The sequence below is a fragment of the Leptonychotes weddellii genome, chromosome 12 (genome assembly GCF_054177405.1).
Source record: "Leptonychotes weddellii isolate Sample4059 chromosome 12, ASM5417740v2, whole genome shotgun sequence".
Classification (NCBI taxonomy): Eukaryota; Metazoa; Chordata; class Mammalia; order Carnivora; family Phocidae; genus Leptonychotes; species Leptonychotes weddellii.
The window spans coordinates 5482367-5502046 of NC_138380.1; the positions used below are offsets into that span (position 1 = coordinate 5482367).

At 57.9% G+C, this 19680-nt stretch overlaps 2 protein-coding genes across 3 annotated transcripts in view; one reads left to right on the forward strand and one right to left on the reverse strand.

Annotated features, from left to right (window-relative positions):
* The first annotated feature begins 69 nt into the window (after window positions 1-69).
* Window positions 70-10073, forward strand: ATG9B (autophagy related 9B). The gene is made up of 14 exons (XM_081799857.1): window positions 70-2803; window positions 2923-2966; window positions 3140-3204; window positions 3387-3548; window positions 4082-4223; window positions 5696-6450; window positions 6614-6767; window positions 6986-7165; window positions 7754-7990; window positions 8159-8292; window positions 8456-8552; window positions 8755-8878; window positions 8965-9106; window positions 9288-10073. Exons 1-13 carry the CDS (start codon window positions 2263-2265, stop codon window positions 9090-9092), a joined length of 2763 nt encoding a protein of 920 aa, XP_081655983.1. The 5' UTR covers window positions 70-2262; the 3' UTR covers window positions 9093-9106; window positions 9288-10073.
* NOS3 (nitric oxide synthase 3) overlaps window positions 10068-19680 on the reverse strand; it is a 17972-nt gene continuing 8359 nt past the window's right edge. For both annotated transcript variants that reach the window (XM_081799852.1, XM_081799853.1), the window contains exons 14-26: window positions 18020-18087; window positions 17485-17601; window positions 17204-17378; window positions 15281-15413; window positions 15090-15168; window positions 14780-14967; window positions 14070-14242; window positions 13590-13800; window positions 13416-13503; window positions 12243-12364; window positions 11274-11422; window positions 10718-10912; window positions 10068-10620 (exon numbers count right to left, since the gene is read on the reverse strand). In XM_081799852.1, coding sequence (XP_081655978.1) covers window positions 10459-10620; window positions 10718-10912; window positions 11274-11422; window positions 12243-12364; window positions 13416-13503; window positions 13590-13800; window positions 14070-14242; window positions 14780-14967; window positions 15090-15168; window positions 15281-15413; window positions 17204-17378; window positions 17485-17601; window positions 18020-18087 — 1860 coding nt within the window. In that variant the 3' untranslated portion in view covers window positions 10068-10458. The remainder of the gene's footprint in view (window positions 10621-10717; window positions 10913-11273; window positions 11423-12242; window positions 12365-13415; window positions 13504-13589; window positions 13801-14069; window positions 14243-14779; window positions 14968-15089; window positions 15169-15280; window positions 15414-17203; window positions 17379-17484; window positions 17602-18019; window positions 18088-19680) is intronic.

Here is a 19680-nt window from a genome sequence, read left to right on the forward strand (position 1 = left end):
ACTGTGATTGGAGACAGCCGCCTGCCCGCCCGCCCCCCAGGCCTGGGCGGGGCCGAGCAGGTGGGGCATTGCCTTCCGCTCACTGCCGGGGTCATCTCTGGGGTGACGTTACTAGGGTATGCTCAGTGCGTCCCTCCACCGCGGGGTATCCATAGTAACGTGCCAGCCGCTGACCTCGGGGCTGTTCTCCTATGGGTGCTGCCGGCGGACTCCAGATGTCCCGGGGTCTCCAAGGAGTGTAGAGTGCTGGTCCTCGGGGAGGAAGGGACAAAAATGACCTGGGGAATTTTTTCAAAACGTCTGCACGTTCCTTGTCACCCGCCCCTTTCTCCCAGACAGGTCAGAGTTCCAGGGACGGCAGGCACGTGTATTTGGGAACTTACTACCCTGGAGATTCTGATGCACTCCCCCTACTTAACGATTGAGAACCATTAGCGTGGAGGTCCTGTATAGCTTATCGAGGCGCGACCCCAGATTCTTCTTCCCCATAGATGCCTTCCTCACCGCAGTCAAGGTGACTTGCCTAGGGCTCCCACTGCACAGCTCTTGCACCTGTGTTATTTATTTCTTCCGTGTAATTATTTGCATAGCTACCTCCCCCATGGGCTGTGACTTCTTTCTGGGTAGTGGCTCTGTCTCATCCATCCATACCCCTTTCCCCTCCAAGTGCCTGGCAGAGAAAAGTGCCCTTTTTATAATAAATTCGCTTGAATTGTGGGTGGTGGTAGGGAGGCTGTCAATTGATGAATCTGGTGTGGAACTGGGTAGGAAAATGTGCCAGATTAGCTTGAAGTTGGGCTGGGAGTATGGGAGGGGTCCTAATGTGAGTATGGTGGAATATTGGGGTGAGTGAGGTTGAGGAGCGATCAGGCAAACCCTACATAACCCACCTTGGCAGATGTCTCAGAAAGATGGGAACTTCCTAGCCCCCTAGCCCTTCCTAGCAGTGTGGGATTCCATCTTGGGCACTAGGATGTCACCTCTAGAAGTAGTGAATCTCGTTTCGTAGCTCCGCCTCCTGCTGCTCAGGGATAAATTGATGTAATAATCCTTGTCCTGGAAGGCAGCACAGAAGGAGAAAAACAGGCATATCTGGACTCCCATTTTGTGGGCAGTTCTATGATTGCCTCCACATTCCTCCAATGAACACTCTGGACCCACTTTGTTCCTCTCTCTATTTCATGGATACTGTCCCCTACAACAGCCCTCAGGCCTAAGCCCCTGAGGCCCTGACACCTGGTTGGCTGAGTCAGCACCTCAGGAATGGGGTTCAGTAGGAAACCTGGTGATTCAGGGCCTCAGGAATGGCATCGGACATGCCAACAAACCAGCTGCCTCCTCCTCTTCCTCCTCCTCCTCGTTGAAGTGGCAGCAAGGAACTCAACTCAGCCAGCTCATCTCTGGGTATTCAAATTACCCTTCCAAATCCCAGCCCCCCAACTGCCCTCTGCTGGCTCAGCTCTGATGCTTCTCAGGGGCCCCCCCAAAACTTGATCAGGACTAGGGGAGAGGGTTTTTGGCGTCTATGGGAATAAAGAAAAAAAAAACATAATAGAACTTCCAAGGGGCCCTTTTCTACTGTAAGTTCCCCAAACCGCTTCCCACATCCAGGATAGCTGCCTCTCCTTTCTTCACCGCCTTCCCCTCCTCAAGTTTCCTCCAACCTGGCCGCGGAGGCGCGCAGTCTCCCCTCTTCCCTTAGTACCATCAGGCAAACTGAACACCAGCCCTTTCTTGTCTTTTTCTTCTTGCTTTTGGTCTTAAAGCATTTCTCTGTTGATCTTTGGTGTGTGTGTGTGTGTGTGTGTGTGTGTGTGTGTAGGGAGAAGGGAGGCAAGATTTCAAGGAACCAAAGATTTAACATCTCGGCTTCATAGTCTTATAATCCTTTTATAGGAGTTTCTTTTTGCTGTGTTATTTTGGCTGCTACTCTCTGGCCTCCCCTTTAAACCCACTCGAGGTCTGAGGAGGAGACAATAGGTGTCTCTGGTCTGCATGCTCTTTAGTCCCCGCCTCTCCAGCTTGCACCCCTCCCAGGCACAGAGGCTTGGCCCTGAGAGGTTTGGCCACAGATTGCCCTGGAAAGGACGTGAGTGGTCAGACAGGTGACTGAGAGCTGGGACGCCTGAGGCCTGCCCTGACTGAGTCACTGCGCTGTTGTTGTCACCATCCTTGTTGAAGTCCCGGCTCAGCACCCCAGACCTCTGTGGAGGCAGCAGCAGCTCCTATTCTTCCAAGCTTTCCAGAGAAGCTAGTGGCCTGATGGTGAGGCGAGTGGGCTGGGCGGGGAGCAGAGGGCGGCTGGGGCCGTGGGGAGACCTGGGGCCTGGATCAGTGCCTCTCCTCCCCATGCCCCTGCCTCCTCTTCCTCCTCCTCCATGTCGGGGTCCTGGCGGAGGGAGGATTTCCATCTTCTCTCTGTCCCCTGCCCCTCACACAAGAAGCTCCCCTTCCTCGGCTCCCCCTCTGGCCCTGGGACCCCCCTGCCCAGCGGTGCAGGCCCCAGGGGCCTCTCAGCCTCGCCACAGTGCCCTCCCCACCCCCACAACGCAGGCACAGCCCGCGATGACCCCCACCTCTGCTCCCCCCTCTTGGGGCTGCCACTCCACCCCACCCCCAGCCTCAGTGACTCCCCCTGCCTCACACCGATGCCCCCAGGACCCTCCTGGGCTGCGGATAGGCCCTCTGATCCCTGAGCAGGATTATGAGCGGCTGGAAGACTGTGACCCTGAGGGGTCCCAAGACTCACCCCTCCATGGGGAGGATCAGCAGCCCCTGCTCCATGTGCCTGAAGGGCTCCGAGGTAAGTGTGGGTGTGGTGCTGTGAGGGGAGTGCACTGGGGAGGGCCTGGGGGCTCCTGAGGGTGTGAACTGGTCGCTCAGGTGAGAGCCAAGTCCCAACAGTCTCTCCTCTGTGCCCAGGCTCCTGGCACCACATCCAGAACCTGGACAGCTTCTTCACCAAGATATCCTTTGTGCTGGGCCCGGCAGCAGTGGCATTGGGCGGGGCGGGGGGCTCGGGGCTGGTGGCATTCTTGGCAGGGAGGCTCTGAGGGTGCAGTGGTTTGGGGGAGTGAGGGAGAGGGGTCCTCAAGAAAGGCCCATCCTGCCTCAGGCTTATTTCTTAACATGCTATCACATCTATAGCTACCACCAGAGGAATGGCTTTGCCTGCATCCTGCTGGAGGATGTCTTCCAATTGGGGTGAGATGCTTGTCCCAACCCCCAAACTCTGTCATCTTGCTTCCTCAGTAGTGCCTGCTGCTTCTAGTCCACCCAGCATGGCCACAGCCCCCCTCACTCCCAGCAGCCCAGGGGTTCAGCAGGGTGGGGAGGACCCCCCAGGGCTGGCCTGGAGGCTGACCACTGCACTCCCTGTCTCCCAGACAATTTGTCTTCATTGTCACCTTCACAACCTTCCTCCTTCGGTGCGTGGATTATAACATCCTCTTCGCCAACCAACCAAACAACCGGACCAGACCTGTGTTGCTCCACAACAAAGTAACCTTGGCGGATGCCATCTTATCCTCCTCCCAGTGTGCCCAGCGGTGAGTGACAGCTGGTTGGGGAAATGACTGGGGGAGATGAGCAGGCGAGAACCAGCCATCCTTTTGTCCCTTGGTCTGAATCAGCGGTTCTCCAGGTTTTTGGTCTCGGGACACCTTTAATACACTTAAACTTGATCAGGAACACCCAAGAGCTTTTGTTTATGAGAATCATATCTATCTGTATTTACCTTATTAGAGATTAAAGCTGAGAATAACTTTAAAATCTAAGAATGCAGAAGCACACATTCCATCAGCTGCTGACATGATGTCACACACATAGCCTCTGGAAAAGTCCACTGTACCCTCATGAGAGAATGAGCGTGAAAATGGCAGAAAACCTGAGTGTTCCCTGAAAAAAATTTGGACCTTGCAGACACTTGTAAGGGCCTCAGGGACTCCCAGGGCGTACACTTTGAGAACCACTGGTTTAGCTGGGTCCCCCTCTCTGTGACTTTTCCATTCTCTCCCCAAGTCTGGTCTCCCTTTCTATTGGGCCCCCACTTTCTCGCTGCTATCTGTCCCGCCCCACACAGGATCCGCTCCAGCCCCCTGCTGGTCTTCCTGCTGATCCTGGCTGCAGCCTTCTGGCTGTTACAGCTGCTTCGCTCAGTCTGCAACCTCTTCAGCTACTGGGACATCCAGGTGTTTTACAGGGAGGCCCTGCACATCCCCCCGGTGAGCTGGGTGGGCGAGGCTGTGGACAGGGGCCCTGTCGGGGGGGCAGAGAATAGGGGAGGAGTGGGGGCTGTGCAGACAGGAGGACCCAGTGGAAGGCAGGCACCTGCCCAGGCCCTGAGTAATGTTAGGAGGTGGGGTACCACCACTTAGAAAACATGGTCTGGACCCTAGTGGAATTTTGTTGATTTAGTTAGATTATAGAAGATGATTTATGGTCACATGCTTGTGGTCAAAACAGTAGGTACTTAGAGGAAGGGTGGCCATCAGGCTTTACAGCGCAGAAGGAATTTGGGTGGGGCTGGGAAGGATAGGAAATGGGAAGGCATTCCAAGCCCCAATGCAGGAAGTGGGGCAGCACTGAGATGGACCCCCTGGCCTGCAACTGAGTGGTCAGGCCCCATCGGGTGATCCCACCCCTGTGTCTGGCCTCACTTTCTATTACAGTGAGCCACTGTGATGGGCCCCTTCCCTGTCCCTGTTCATGCTTTGCCCTGTCTTTCCTTCACTGTCCTCATCTGGTCCATGCTCCTCCTTGCTCTGTTCCTAAGTTCTTTCTTTAAGGCCCAGCTCAAAGGCTACCTTCTGCAGCCAGCTTCCCTTGCTCCCCTCAGAAGTGCAGAACCTTCCACACATCTCTCCTGCCCAGCCAAGGGGAGAGGTTTCAGAAAGCCCCCCAGGCAGAGCGCAGGGAGGATGGAGAGGGCCAGGGGAGCACAGGTCAGGGAGGGCAGGAGTTAGACCACTGCTCCTCCAGGAGGCTGCTGACCCTTCTCTTCCTCGTCCTCCCTTCTTTCTCCTCCTCCCCTATTCCTTCCAGGGGAAGGGGCGAGCCAGGGATGGACTGGAGAGGCCGGCCTGAGGGACTTGACTAAGCCGGACTGGGGCAGCTGGGTGAAACTGGGCTAACGTGAGGTTTGCAGATGAGACCCAAGGGAGATCTGACAGCATCCCAACAGACACGGACACAGTGCCTTAGGCAGGTTAATCTGGTGGTGGAGTGGGTGGGGCTCGGGGGTCTCAAAGCATGCTGAGACGAGGAGGCTTCCGGCCCTATGTTGGCCAGCACCCTAGGAATGGGAAGGAGAGTTTGCATTCCCTGCAGCAGTTCTGTGCTGTAGGTGAAGAACTTCCGGGCGGATGGGGGAGGGTCCAGAATATCTGCTCTTAGGGAGCTGAAATCCGATACCTGAAGAAGTTAAATGATGAGGTGTCACCGGGAAGCACATGACTCATGGCCTCAGGAGAGGCAGGGGCAGGAGGAACACAATTCAGAAGAGGATGAAAGGAAGAAGTGTCCTAATTGTTTGTGACAAGGTCAGGGGAGGTCAGGGCTTTCATGCCTTGAAGGACAGTGGGAGACCAAGGTGGCGAGAGGGCAAATGAGGGATGCAGCTCTGCTCAAGGTGAGTTTGGGCATCACCATGCCGAGGAATCCAGCTTGCTGGCGCTCAACAGTGCCCTCTCCTCAGGAGGAGCTCAGCTCGGTGCCCTGGGCCGAGGTGCAGTCCCGCCTGCTGGCGCTGCAGAAGAGCGGGGGGCTGTGCGTGCAGCCGCGGCCGCTGACCGAGCTCGACGTCCACCACCGCATCCTGCGCTACACCAACTACAAGGTGGCGCTGGCCAACAAGGGCCTACTGCCGGCCCGCTGCGCGCTGCCCTGGGGAGGCAGTGCGGCCTTCCTCAGCCGCGGCCTGGCGCTCAACGTCGACCTGCTTCTCTTCCGCGGGCCCTTCTCGCTCTTCCGCGGGGGCTGGGAGCTGCCCGACGCCTACAAGCGCAGCGACCAGCGGGGCGCCCTGGCCGCGCGCTGGCGGCGCACGGTGCTGCTGCTGGCCGCCGTGAACCTGGCGCTGAGCCCGCTGGTGCTGGCCTGGCAGGTGCTGCACGCCTTCTACAGCCACGCGGAGCTGCTGCGGCGCGAGCCCGGGGCGCTGGGGGCGCGCCGCTGGTCCCGCCTGGCCCACCTGCAGCTGCGCCACTTCAACGAGCTGCCGCACGAGCTGCGTGCGCGCCTGGCCCGCGCCTACCGCCCAGCCGCCGCCTTCCTGCGCGCCGCCGCGCCCCCCGCGCCCCTGCTCGCGCTGCTGGCCCGCCAGCTCGTCTTCTTCGCCGGCGCGCTCTTCGCCGCGCTGCTCGTGCTCACCGTCTACGACGAGGACGTGCTGGCCGTGGAGCACGTGCTCACCGCCATGACCGCGCTCGGGGTCACGGCCACCGTGGCCAGGTGCTGGGGAGCTCGTCCGGAGAGGGGGGGCGCATTCCTCTGCCCCGGGGCCGAGCCTCCCGCGAATCCGTACCCTTCCCGCCGTCAGCGGCCCCCCCAGCCCTGCCGCCCATCTGCAGTTCCTAACCGCAGGCCCCTTCTTCACCCCCATCCCGCCCTCCAGGTCTTTCATTCCGGAAGAGCAGGGCCGGAGTCGTTCCCCGCAGTTCCTGCTGCACGCGGCTTTGGCGCACATGCACTACCTCCCAGAGGAGCTCGGTCCTGCGGGCAGGGCCAGCGCTTACCGGCAGATGGCGCGGCTGTTGCAGTACCGAGCGGTGAGGGTCCGGCCCGAAGGGGGGCTGCGGAGCCCGCGGGCGCCCGGGAGAGGGCTCGGGACAAACGGGCTCGGCTCGGCGCTGGCCATCCCGGGAGCCGGGAGGTGACTGGCTTAGAGGTTTCCGGCCCCGGCGAGCGGCCCCGGGGGTCTCTTGGTCCTGATGGCGAGCGTGAGCCCCCTCAACAACCCCTTCTCAACCTCACCTTGCTTCCCCAGGTCTCCCTCCTGGAGGAGCTCCTGTCCCCTCTCCTCACTCCGCTGTTTTTGCTCTTCTGGTTCTCCCCTCGTTCCCTGGAGATCATTGACTTTTTTCATCACTTCACTGTGGATGTGGCTGGAGTTGGGGACATCTGTTCCTTCGCCCTTATGGATGTGAAGCGCCACGGCCACCCTCAGGTTAGAGCCCATCCCTGGCTGTGTGGGGTTGTGGTTGGGCAGGGCTTTTCTTGCCTCACTCGGAGCAGAGCTGGGTTCCACTCCAATCTTATCGTTGGCCACCAGTGACCTTGAGCTAGTCACTTCACTTCCTCACACCTTCGAGTCCTGATCTGTCAAATGAGGACGTTGACTGTAGCTAATGCACGGGCTGGGAGGATTACAGCAGATGATGTGTATAGAACCCTGACAGAGTTCTCAGCACATTGTAACTCCAGTAAGTGGGAGGAAAGACTGCCAGAGAGGCGGAGACGTGAGCTGGTGAGCAGGTGGGGCCGGAAGAAGGCGCCCAGGCCAGCCCTGGGGTCCAGTGTGCATAGGCTGGCAAAACATTAAGCCCACGCCCTCTGCTAGTGCAGGCTCTAGACCCAGGTCCTGCTTTACTGCTGTATTCTTGGGTGATCTTGAGCAAGTCCCCATCGTGGCCTCTGTTCTTTGACCTGGAAAACGGGCCAGTGTTTCCTGTCCCGCTTACCCCACGAAGCTCCCACTGAAAGCTATAAAAGCAGTGTCCACAGCATCTGAATGACTGACTGTTCTTGTTCTCAGTGGCTCTCGGCAGGACAGACAGAGGCCTCACTGTCTCAGCGTGCGGAGGATGGAAAGACTGAGCTCTCCTTGATGAGGTTCTCCCTGGTGCATCCACAATGGCGCCCCCCAGGGCACAGCTCCAAATTCCTGGGACACCTTCGGGGCAGGGTACAACAAGATGCAGCAGCCTGGGGCGCCACCTCTGTTCGCAGCCCCCCCACGCCTGGGGTGCTCAGTGATTCTTCCTCACCTCTGGTGAGTTGCAGCCTGGCCTGGCCTTCTGCCGTCACCATCCCCAGTCCCTCCATTCCATCTCACTTTTTGTATTAACCTGCTCCCTGGTCTAGCTTGCTCCAGGCCTTTCCTAGGCTTCCGCCCTCCCCTTCTGTCCTCTCTTCTGATGCCCTCTTCTCTTGCTCCCAGCCGGAGGCCTTCCTGGCCAACCTCTTGGTGCAGCCCCTCCTGCCCCCACGGGACCTGAGCCCCACGGCCCCCTGCCCAGCTGCAGCCACAGCCAGCCTCCTGGCCTCCATTTCCCGCCTTGCCCAGGACCCGAGGTGAGGGTGGGGCACGGAGAGGCAGGGCAGTAGCTGGTGAGGAGGGTGCTGGTCCTCAGGAGGAGTATGTAGGGGCCCTGGGAAGGGGAGATCAAGTCTGGCCGTCGCTGTGCGGTGCAGGGGGGAGGGGCATGTCTTTGGTGTACTGTGTTCTCTGTTTCAGCTGTGTGTCCCCAGGAGGCACTGGGGGCCAGAAGCTGGCCCAGCTTCCAGAGTTTGCTTCTGCTGAGATGAGTCTTCATGCCATCTACCTGCACCAGGTGAGCAGGGGGATACCAGAAAGAGAAATGTGGGGAGAAAGCAGCTGAATGAAATGGAGATGGAGTGGGGGGCATAGAGTGTAAGGAAATACTCGGTAGGAGCTCGAAGAGGAGGTCTGAGAAGCCTCTGCACCTAGTCCAGGGTCTGGATTTCCCACTGTGGGGCACGAGAGAGCCCATCATTCCTCTTCCTTCCATTTAGCTCCATCAACAGCAGCAGCAGGAACTGTGGGGCGAGGCTTCAGCCTCTTCCCTGTCCAGGCCCTGGTCCAGCCCCTCCCAGACACTCTCGCCCGATGAGGAGAAGCCATCCTGGTCAAGTGATGGTAAGGTGGTCAGGGTGTGCAGGGGACAGACCCTGGGTGGCCAGCGGGCATCACCACACTGGCCAGCTGATGGCTTTTCTCACCAGGCTCCAGTCCTGCCTCCAGCCCCAGACAGCAGTGGAGAACCCAGAGGACCCAGAATCTGCTCCCTGGAAGGTTTCAGGAGACCACAGACACCCAGAAGGAGCCTAGTCAGGCCCCTGGCACTGACTGAGAGGGCTCCTCAGGGTCAGTGTTGTCTAATGGAGCGGGAGGGTAGGGATGCGGGGGAGTTGGGGAATGAATAGAAAATTGGGTGGAGCCACACTTGGAGGGATGGGGGCAGTGGTGGGAATTCAGGGTGATAGGGATGGTCATCTTTGGAACCTAAACCCCTGGAATGCTTGCCAAGAGCCTTCTCCTCCCCCAGGTTCCCTGGCTTCTCCAGCTATAGGAGATCAGACAAGGTGGAGTGGAAGGACGTGACACCGAGCCCTCTTTAGAGACCCACCCCCGCAGACTGTAGGCCTAAGGACGCTTTAGTTGGGCAGGAGTTGGGGGAGGTTAGTGATGAGCTCACCCAGAGAGCAGAGAAAGGGTAGGAGAGGAGATGCCAAAAGATCTGGAAACAAGTCTCAGAGATGATCCCCACCTGGAGGGGCTAAGGGGACACCACCCCAACTAGCTGTCTCAGCAATTGCCTGGGAAGCAATCCCCAGGGATCCTCAGGGTGGAGGACAGGGCCAAGGCGGAGGCCTAGCTAAATGTTAGGGAAACAGTTAGGGACGGGACCTGAACCCCAGTGGGCCCTTCGAGCTGGCCTGGCCTTCAGGGTCCCATGGGACTTGTGGAGGGAGGGCCATGGGGACTTGTGAGTGGGAAGACTACGGAGGGCTGATGTTTTTGGAGTTCAGCACTGGTGTGATGTCGGAGAAAGTGGGTGTGGCTCCTCATCCTGTCTGAAACCAGCAGTAAAGGTTGCTCATGGCTGTGTTGCACATCTTTGTGACCTTAGTCGCTGGCATTCCCACTCCTGGTAGCTGAGGGCTGTACCTGTTTCTCAATCAGGAGCAAGGAAGCTACACAGAACTGTCTGTGATTGGCTGGAAACCACATTTCTAGAGCGCTGGGTCAGAGTGGAGTATGTAGGATAGGACCGCCTTTTAAAGAATTACTACGACCTTCAACTGCACAAATTAAAAGACAAAGCTTGTCATTCTGTAATTTTAATCGATGGGGCTGGGTTAGGCATCTTAGTAGCTGTCATATAACACCTGGTCCAGTCTCTTATGGTGAATCTTCAATAATAAATATTTGATTTAGAGATTAGGTTTCAAGATAAGATACTCCTGGGGGAGGTAAAGGGAATCTAAAATTCACCTAAGGAACACAAAAGGGGTGACAGTAGGCCCTGGGAGGGGGCCTCCAGACCTGGGGCAAGTAAACAGACCTAGAGAGGGACATTTCGCTCATTCCCCGGAATAAGGCGATTTAGGGCAGACTCTGGACAAAGATGGGAAGCACCTCGGGAGGGGAGAGGTGGCTGGTCTGGTGGACTGACGGCCCCTCTCCTGGAACTGGGATGGAAAACAAGAGGACTCTCAGGGGCTGGGGGTGTCTGGGCCAGGCGGGTCGAACGCCCAGGGCACTGCACCCCGCAGATGTCGCTCCTGCAAGGAAAAGCTCTGGGTGCGTATGCGGCTTGTCACCTCCTGAGTGCGCAGTGTGAGCCCGAAAATGTCCTCGTGATAGCGTTGCTGATCCTGCGGGGAAAGAAGGCCAGAACGGGGGTGGGATCCAAGTAGGAGTGGGCCCCGCCCCGGGCATGACCCCGCCCCGGCGTGGCGCCGCCCTCCGCACCCGCAGCACGCCGATGACGTCGCCGGCCTCGTCCAGCTCCATGTCGCCCTCCGTCGCTAGGATTCGCTGCACCGTCTGCAGGACGCTGGTTGCCATGGTGACGTCGCCGCACACAAACATGTGGCCCCGCTCGAGGCACAGCACGCGGTGCACCTCAGCAGCCAGCTCGGTCCGCAGGATGTCCTGCACGTAGGTCTGAGGGGAGCCGGGGTTAGGGGCGCGCCCGGGGGGAGGGGTTCTTGGGGGGAGGGTCCGGCCCTGGGGGCGAACAGTTTCTGCGCGGCCCCGGCGGCGCCTATGTGCGTGGCGTTGGGCTCTAGAGAGGTGGAGCCAAGCAAGGGGCGGGGCTAGGGTGCAGGTGAGGGAGACCAAAAGGCACGCGGGAGGGGCCGAGTGGGGGCGGGTGCCTGGGTGACGCCGGGGGGGGGCGGTGCTGAGGGGCGGGGTGGAGGGTGCGCACTCGAGGGGGCGGGGCCGGGCCTGGGTCTGCGCGCCCCTCTCCGCCCTTCCCCGGTGCCCAGTCTCAGGTTACCCCCGCGCCCTCAGGGTGTCGCACCTTAGGGCTGTCGGGCTCCCGGGAGAAGGCGGTGAGGACGCGCCCAAAAACTCCGCGCTGCTGGGCATCCCGCACCTCGTCGCGGTAAAGGTGGTCGAGCTGGGAGCATCGGCAGCCGAACACCAAAGTCATGGGGGCGGGCTGCAGCCCTGCAAGCAGCACTGGGGCTTGGGAGAGCCCTCTCCCCGGGGCGCAGCCCCAGCGACATCTCCCACTGGCTAACCTCGCCCAGGCGGACGGCCCAGCCGCCTTTCGAATAGAGACAACCACTCTCGGCTGTCTAGCCTCCAGGAGAGTGCAGGATGCTCTCACAGAGACCTTGCCTGACCCTGATTTACAGAGAAGACGCTCACAGAAAAGCAGATTACGATAGGTGGTGGCTCATTGGGTGGAATGACCAGTGGTGGCACTGCATGAGAACGTGGGGCTTCTGACTTAGAATTCCAAGCCCTTGGCACCATCTAACACGGAAGTTCCGGGATTCCATCTAGCCCTGTCCCTGCTCCAACCCCATATTCTTGCACATCCTCAGCTTCCACATTGTCTGCCTTCCTATCAGTCACAGCCCCCTTCTTTTGATTTACCAGCTGCCTTGCACACCCCGTGTCCAGCCTGAACATCCTGTAGCTTCTTTGAGTCTTGGACACACTTAGGTGAGCTCCGGCACAGTCCCAAGTACACTTTGGGCATTTCTGCCTTCTGAGTCCTAGTCCCATCCTCTCCAGACTTCCAGTTCCCCTTGTCCCCTTGTCCTTAACCCAGTCCCACACCTACTTTGTGTTTGGCCCCAGGAAGCTGGACCAACAGGGCACTCTCCTCCCCTTGGTCTAATAAGCTTCTTTTCATCTCTGTGGCCCATTCCTTGCCCTCTTTCCTACCTGGCTTCTGTCTTCCAGCCCCCGTCCCTTTCCCCCTAGATTGTGTGACTCCCTCCTGTCTTCCGGTCATTCCCTTGGTCCCCAGTCTCACCTTTGCTGTCAATGTCGTGCAGCCGCTCCTGCCAAAATCCCCGGAAGGGGGCAATACCTGTGCCAGGGCCCACTAGGATGCAGGGCAAGCTGGGATCAGGCGGTAGTCGGAAGGAGGGAGCCCTAGTGGAGGAACACTCTGTCAGGGCCCTGTGCTTTCCCAGCTCCCACATTCTTACCAACTTCGACTCCAGTGGACAACTCAACTTCCACCGGTAAATGGGTTGTCGAGTGCTTACGACATAGTCTAGCTCAGAGTGGGCATGGTGTGTTATGAAAAGAACTCTACTTGCAGGCAGAAACTCCCTGGACCTGTGTTTCTGGAGGTTGGGTCAAAGGGAATATGATTTAATTTGAATTGAAGAATGTTCTGATAGCTCAGTTAGGAGATTTACAACATATGGGAAGGGAAAGACAGCCTTTGGTTCATAACGAATTCACTGAGTGTTTATTTTAAATCCTAGCCTTAATGTTGGTATTTGGTTTGTATTTAGTAGATTGGTACAGTTTGTGATTTGGCCTCCTGGATGTTTTTGGGTTACTGGACCTAACTGGTGCCCCATCCCGGGAACTCTTTTAAGTCTCTCTGCGCCCCCCCCCCACCCCCTGAGGCTTTGGGTCCTGGCTGCTGGATGGGGCAAGGCTTCTGAACCCAGCACCAGGGAAGGGTATCCTGCAATCTTTTACTTTCTTTGAGTCCTCAGTGATACTGTGGTAACCTAACTAGTTCTCCCTGGACTAAGTGGGGACTTGGCCTTGAACAGGGCACCAGTTCCCAAGTGCCATGCCTCCCAATATCAGACTGACCCCAAGGATGTAGCGAGGGACATAGTTTACCTAAAAGCAGCAGGGCCTGCAGATTGAATCCCAGCCCTGTCTCTGGGAAGGGAAGCTTTGGGACAGGACCCTAAGTCCAAATTAGCGAAACACCCAAAGCTTAGTCAAAGTTCTGAAGTAGCTTAACCAGATACCCCATTCTCGAGATGTGTTAAGTGGGTCCTCCCTGCTCCCCATCACACCCCTCACCAAAGCTCCCACCCTCACCCTGTGCAGCCACCTGCTGATTCCTCCATCTGTCCCTGGCCATCCATGTGGCACTTTGTCCACCCCTGCTTGGACAGACGCTCTCTTCTCGATGTCCCTTCCACCCCCGTCCCCTGAAGTACTCACTTACCCCCTGATGAAGCAGGGTACGGGATCTCCGGCCTTCAGTTGGCTCAGCCATGTGGAGCAGACTCCATAATGAAGGGGGCCCAGTCCATCTGGGGGTTGGGGAGGAGAGGGTGCCCATGAGGGGCCCATCCCAGGGTCACTGTGTGGCCCTGCCCCTGACCCTCCAGCACCTCACCCTGCGTCCTGTATGCCAGCACGGCTACTGTGAGATGGATCTCTCCTGGGTGGGCGCTGGGTGCTGAGCTGACCGAGTAGTACCGGGGCTGGAGCAGGGGCAGCTGGGTGAGGAGCAGGGGGGCGGGCAGTGCCACCGATGGGAACTGCTCCAGCACCTCCAGCAGCGTGGGGCAGCGGAACCACTTCCACTCCTCGTAGCGCCGCGGGTCCTGGTGGGAGCAGGGCGCAATGGGCTCGGAACCTCCCAACCCTGCCTGCTGACCTCCCTCCTTGACTCCTCCTGAGCTGAGCCTCCTGGGGTTTCTCCCTTTTCAGTTCAGGCCAACAAACATTTCTTGAGCATCGAGAATTCAGAGCTGAATTAGTGACTCCAGAGCTGGGTCTTAAACCCCAGGGTGTGCTAGCCAGGTGGACCCCCCTTTCCCGCCTGGCTCTTCCTGCTTCTCGAGCCCCTGCTGCTCACTGGGGCTGCCCGCACCTGGCTGAGGCTCTCAAGCTCCAGCTGTTCGCTGGACTCTTCGGCCAGGGTGCTGAGCAGTCGAAGGAGTTGAGGGCTGGGCGGGGAAGTGATGTCCAGGAAGAAGGTGAGAGCCTGGCGCAGCGTGCATGGGGGCAGCCGGGGGTCCCGAACCCAGCTGGGGGGTGGTCCACCTGTGGGTGATGTACAAGGGAGGTCTGAGGAAGGGGCCACCTGGAACTGCAGAGTCTGAGGTGGTCATTGCTTTGGGGGTATCCCAGGACCGACCACGCCTTGTGTTTTATCGGAGACCTTGCCCTTGAACAGTGGTGGTGGGCCTGTCTGGGCAGCCTCTTTGTGTGTGTGTTTGGCGGCCTCTGCTTGGTTTGGGTTGGTCTGGGTTCTTATTTTAATGCCAGGCACCGGCGTGGCAGGAGATAGCCCGAGGCCAGCTACAGAGTGGGCTAGGCTGTCAGGAGGAGACTTTGGGGGGAGCCCAGAGGGGGGCAGCCTTTTGGGGGGAAGGGGCAGGTACTGAGAAAGGAGCCACACTCTGTGGACCATCCAGCCACAAGGTCAGTCCGACAAGAGGGAGCACAGCCGGCTCTGAGCACAGGCGTTACGGCTGTGAGGGGAGGTGGCAGTCCTCTACCAGGTCCTCAACTCACGGGGACCCTGAGGCCAGGGGGATGAGCAGGCTGTCACTCGTGCCCCAGACCGCTCGGCCTTACCAGGGCTGCCCTTCTCCAGCTGCTCCACGGCCACCGGCTCTCCTGGTGGAGGCGGGTCCTCCACGCGGCTCAGCAGCGCCTCCACGAGGCCGGGCCGGTTGGGCGGGCAGATGCCTATGTGGTCCCCTGGCTGGTACTGCAGCGCCTCCTGGCCTCCAGTGTCCAGACGCACCAGGATCGTGGCCCGGCTGTGGGTCAGGAGTTGGGGCAGTTAGAAGGGGGCGAGGAGGGCGTGGGCGGGAGCATGCTGGGACAGAGGGAAGGAGAGGCCAGGACAGGTGTGTGTGGGGGGGGAGGTGGTCCTCCTCACGTGGACTTGCTGCTTTGCAGGTTTTCCACTGAAAGGACCGTAGCCTGGAACATCTTCCTCCTGTGCACGTGGATCAGGCCTGGGGGGAGACTGAGACTGAGCTGGGAACCCGGCCGGACCGCTGACAGTTAGTCCTGGGACCCTGGGAGCCCAGAGGGCCAGCGGGGTCAGGGGGGAGGCCAGAGCCTCACCTGGCAGTAGCTGGAGGCCCTCGGCCTGGGCACTCAGCCGGTACCTCTGGCGCTTCCAGCTCCGTTTGGGGCTGAATATGTCCCGGGCGGCGGCCTTGGCGTCCTGTCCCACACAGAAAGTCTCACAGGAGGCCTGAGGGGCGAGATGGTGAGGGCTGAGGGCCTCGGGCCACCAGGGCGAGCGGAGCAGGGAGGAGCTCAGGGAGGCTGAGGTGGGAGGCTGAGCTGGGTTGTGGGGTCCCCAGAGGCCACCTTCCTTCTGTTCCTGGGACTGGGGGGGGCCCTCTCGCCTGCGGCCTCAGCAGCCCCAGTAGCTGAGGCTGACAGTGCCTGTTCTTCGACCCATTTCATGGCTTGGCCACTGCACTAGCTCTCCCTTTGCACATATTTACTTGTGTCACACCCACTGGTTCCATAATCTGGTGAGTGGTACTCTCTGAGGGAGCACGGCACTCGGCACACGGTAGCACTCAGTGAACGCGGCTGTGCGCTCGGAGTGCATTCAGATTCTGACTCGTCTACTTATATTCCACATGTCTCACTGAGCCCTCTTTCCACCTCATTAGGTTCTGGGGAGGATGAAATGAGATGCTTTATGTAAAAACCCTACAGTGCTCCCGGAGGGGGACACCAAATTTGGGTGGCTGTGGGAGGGGTCTCTGGCCGCTCTGTCCTTCTTGCGTTGCTCATAAGGGCTAGAGGGGCCCCTGGGGCAGGACCCCTGGGAGGGTACATATCCTATTTGTCTCTGTTCAGGTAGGAGTCCTGCAGACTGCTGGTCCCGGCCCAGGCTTGAAATCCAGGGCTCACCCATGATTGGTTGCTCCTTCTCCTGCCAATGCGTATCACCAGTCCTGTTAATCTTTCTTTTGTGTGTGTAAGGTCTTATATCTCTTCCTTCCTTCCTTGGCCCCCTCCCTTCCTTCCTAGCCCCACTGCTACCACCCTAGTTCATTCAGCGTTTTCCTGCTTTCTAGTTGGATGTTCCTCTCGTTGACCCTGCGTCTCTAAAGCAGTATCCCTAAAACTTCACCTTGTGCTCCTTTTCCTGTTCTACTCCTAGCTTCCAGTCGCTTCCTTTCATCCGGATTCTTGTTTTCCTTCCTGTTCTCCTCCTCCCAACCTGAGCCTATCTATTTCTTCAGCTTGACTTTCTCCTTCCCAGCAAACCCTCCACCTGTGCCAGGCGCCCCCACAGCCCTCCTCCTTGCATGTACCCCTTGGCTCCATCAGGCCAGACCTGATAAACTCAAGCCTGGGAACCCTGGGTGGGGCGAGCACTGCCCTGAAAGAGTGTTAGGACGGGGAGAAGGAGCCTGTTCACCTCCAGGCATAATCCCCAGACCAGGCAGAGCTGCCTCTGGGGGAAGCCCAGGCTGAGAAAGTCACAGCCCTGGGATGCACCCCTCCTTGCACTTCCCCTGAGCCAGGACACCATCTGTCCAGGCACCTCCCCAAGCCTGTCTGGCCTCTGACTTTCTGTAGGTTCTCCTGGCCTCAGTTTCAGCCCTCGCCTCTGTCCAGCCTTCTCTTGGGCCTTCCCCTCTCCCTCCACCCTGCCTGCCCTGCATGCTCACCCACTAGGCTCCCACTCAGGGGCCCCGTCTGTGCCTGGCTGAAGCTCTACCTGCGGGGGCCCTTTCTGCTCTCCTCTGCCTGGGCCAGCCACCTCCCGTGTTGTTAGGGCTGCGTCATCCACTGCTCCGGACTGAGCCAGAAGGGCTGGCTGTACAGTGGTGAAATGAGGATGGATTTTGGAAGGAACAGGATGGGACCAGAGAACCAAACAGAATCAGGACAGCAGCAAGGCCTCCAGCCTCAATATTGCATGTCTCAAAGGGGAGGGGTGCAGGTGGGAGGGAGCCAGAATTGGGGTGGGAGGCGAAGCCTGGGTCACACGTTTGAACAGGCCCAGGGGCTCACCTGGAAGGCGGCCTGGGCCCAGCCACGGAAGGCCTCCTCCTGGCCACACAACTCATCTCCCTGGCCCAGCTGCAGTAGCCGCTCCCCGCCCAGCTCTTCTAGCCGTGTGTCCACCGCACGAGCGAAGGCGCAGAAGTGGGGGTATGCCCGGGAGCCCAGGCCGAACACACAGAACCTGGGGTTCAGGGAGCCGTCACTGGAGCCCACACCTGTCCCTGCCCCCTGTATGCCCCGGCAGCCTGCCCTCCCTCCCATGCCTCCCCTCACTGCAGCTCCCACACCTGAGGGTACCCAGGGCCCCTGCGCTGTCTGTATTACTGGACTCCTTTCTCTTCCGTCTCCAGGAGGACACCAGCGGGTCTGAGCAGGAGACACTGTTGAAGCGGATTTTGTAACTCCTGGCAAGAGAAGACAGAGACAGGGCTGTCACAGAGAACTGGGAGCGTGGCGCAGGCCCAGACACAGCCTGGGGACAGCTCCGGGGTCTCTACATCTGGGATAGGAAAGACCCTGCCCTTGGGCTTGGCTTTGTCGCCCTGGGGATCTCTGTGCTTTCAGGCCCCATTGTGCCTCCCTTCCCTTCTCTGAAGGGGACCTCAGGACTGACCAGCCCTCAGAGTTCTGGGGGCTGTGAATGGCCAGGTCACAAGGAAGTAGGGCATCCTGAGCTGTGATGGGGGTCCAGGCCTCCTCACATCTGCTCTCTAGCTTGTTGGAGGCACAGAGGGAGAACATTTCAGCCCTCCTTTCCTCACTGTCTCCACATGCCTCACTGCCCTCCCTCCCACCTCCCCCTAAGCTCCGAGCCCCACTCACTTGTGCTGTTCTGGCCGAGGGGAACTGTTGTAGGGGCCGGACATCTCCATCAGGGCCGCCGCAAAACTCTGAGGAGGGGAAGTGTCGGTATCATGGTTAGTTTTGTTTTATTTCAAACCACACAGAAGTTTAAAACTGCAGTCGACTGATCCTTATTTATAAATTCTGATTTTAATTTGTTTTGAAAATTTTATTTATTTATTTATTTTTAAGATTTTATTTATTTATTTGACAGAGAGAGACACAGCGAGAGAGGGAACACAAGCAGGGGGAGTGGGAGAGGGAGAACCAGGCCCCCCACCGAGCAGGAAGCCCGATTCGGGGCTTGATCCCAGGACCCCGGAACCATGACCCGAGCCGAAGGCAGATGCTTAATGACTGAACCACCCAGCCACCCCTGTTTTGAAAATTTTAAAACTGGTATTGGCTTTTTGAAAACATTACAGAACCATAAAGTAACAAAAGAGAAAAATCTGCCCTTACCTTTCCTCCAGTCCTCGCCCCCAAGGCATGTGCTCTATGGACAGGTGTTTAACCTCCTAGATCTGTTCAGTTGTACTTCTATATGTGTCTATCTTTATAGTTTTTCCAAAAAGTAAAAATGGGGCTACACCATACTTAGCTGCTTTTTCCTCAGCGGCCTATCATGGACCTCCTTCCAGGTCAACACACCAAGACTGACCTCCTTTTGAATGGCTGCATAGTGTCCCCACATTTTCATGGACCACATGCAGGAGACTTTCGTCTGACTCAGAATATCTGGGTGGTCTGTGACCACTGCTCAAACACTTGTATATACACACATCCACCTCCTCTTTTGTGTATTTTGGTAGGGTAGTCCTTGCAAGGGGAGTTGCTGAATCAGGATTTGAAGGCAGGATGAGGTGGGTGGTCCGATATGCCCGCAGCAAGAGAGTGCTCTTTGCTCACTCGTACCAACACTGGATGGGGCCAGTCCTTAATGTTTCAGCCAACTTGATAGGTGGAAAACAGCCCTCAGTCTCCCTGCATTGCCTCCATTGCTAGTCAGTGGCACTGACATCTTCTAGAAGGCTGAGCTATGTCATGTGCTGCCACGAAAATTGCTAAGAGCTACGCGGAACACCTTCACACAGCAAAACCCAAAATGTGGCAAGCCTGGAACACCCCAGTGTTAGCTCTAGGTGCATCTGGGTGGCGGGCCTTTACATTCACCATAATTAGTGTGTACTACTTTAATTTTATTTTTTGAACCTTTTGTTGAAGTGTAATACGTTCAGAAAAGCACACATATCATAAACGTATAGCTTTTTAGATTTTCACAAACTGAACATGCCTGTGTCAGCACCCTCTCAGGAAATGTTGCCAGAACCCTAGAATTCAGCTTCGGACCCCTCCCAGTTACCACCTCCCACCCCAGCGGGGGGCAACCATTCTCCCGATTAAAACCAAGGATTCCTTTTGCCTCTTTCTGGAGTTAATATAAAGTGAACCCTACGGTCCGATTCTGTTGTGTTTGGCTTCTTCCCCTCTCCTTTATGTTTTCAGATTCACCTATGTTGTGTGGTTGCGATCCGTTCATCCTCATTGCTGCATAGAATTTGAATAGACCACAATGTATTTATCCAGTCTACTGTGGACAGTCATTGGAATTGTTTCCAGTGTGGGGCTATTACGAACAA

What these genes read in the sequence shown, in the direction of transcription:
- ATG9B (XM_081799857.1), top strand. Translation starts at nt 2,263, where the DNA reads ATGGTGAGGCGAGTGGGCTGGGCGGGGAGCAGAGGGCGGCTGGGGCCG. An exon ending in AGGCCCTGCACATCCCCCCG is followed by an intron (nt 4,224 to 5,695) that starts GTGAGCTGGGTG and finishes CCCTCTCCTCAG; the next exon opens with GAGGAGCTCAGCTCGGTGCC. An exon ending in GCCATCCTGGTCAAGTGATG is followed by an intron (nt 8,879 to 8,964) that starts GTAAGGTGGTCA and finishes TTTTCTCACCAG; the next exon opens with GCTCCAGTCCTGCCTCCAGC.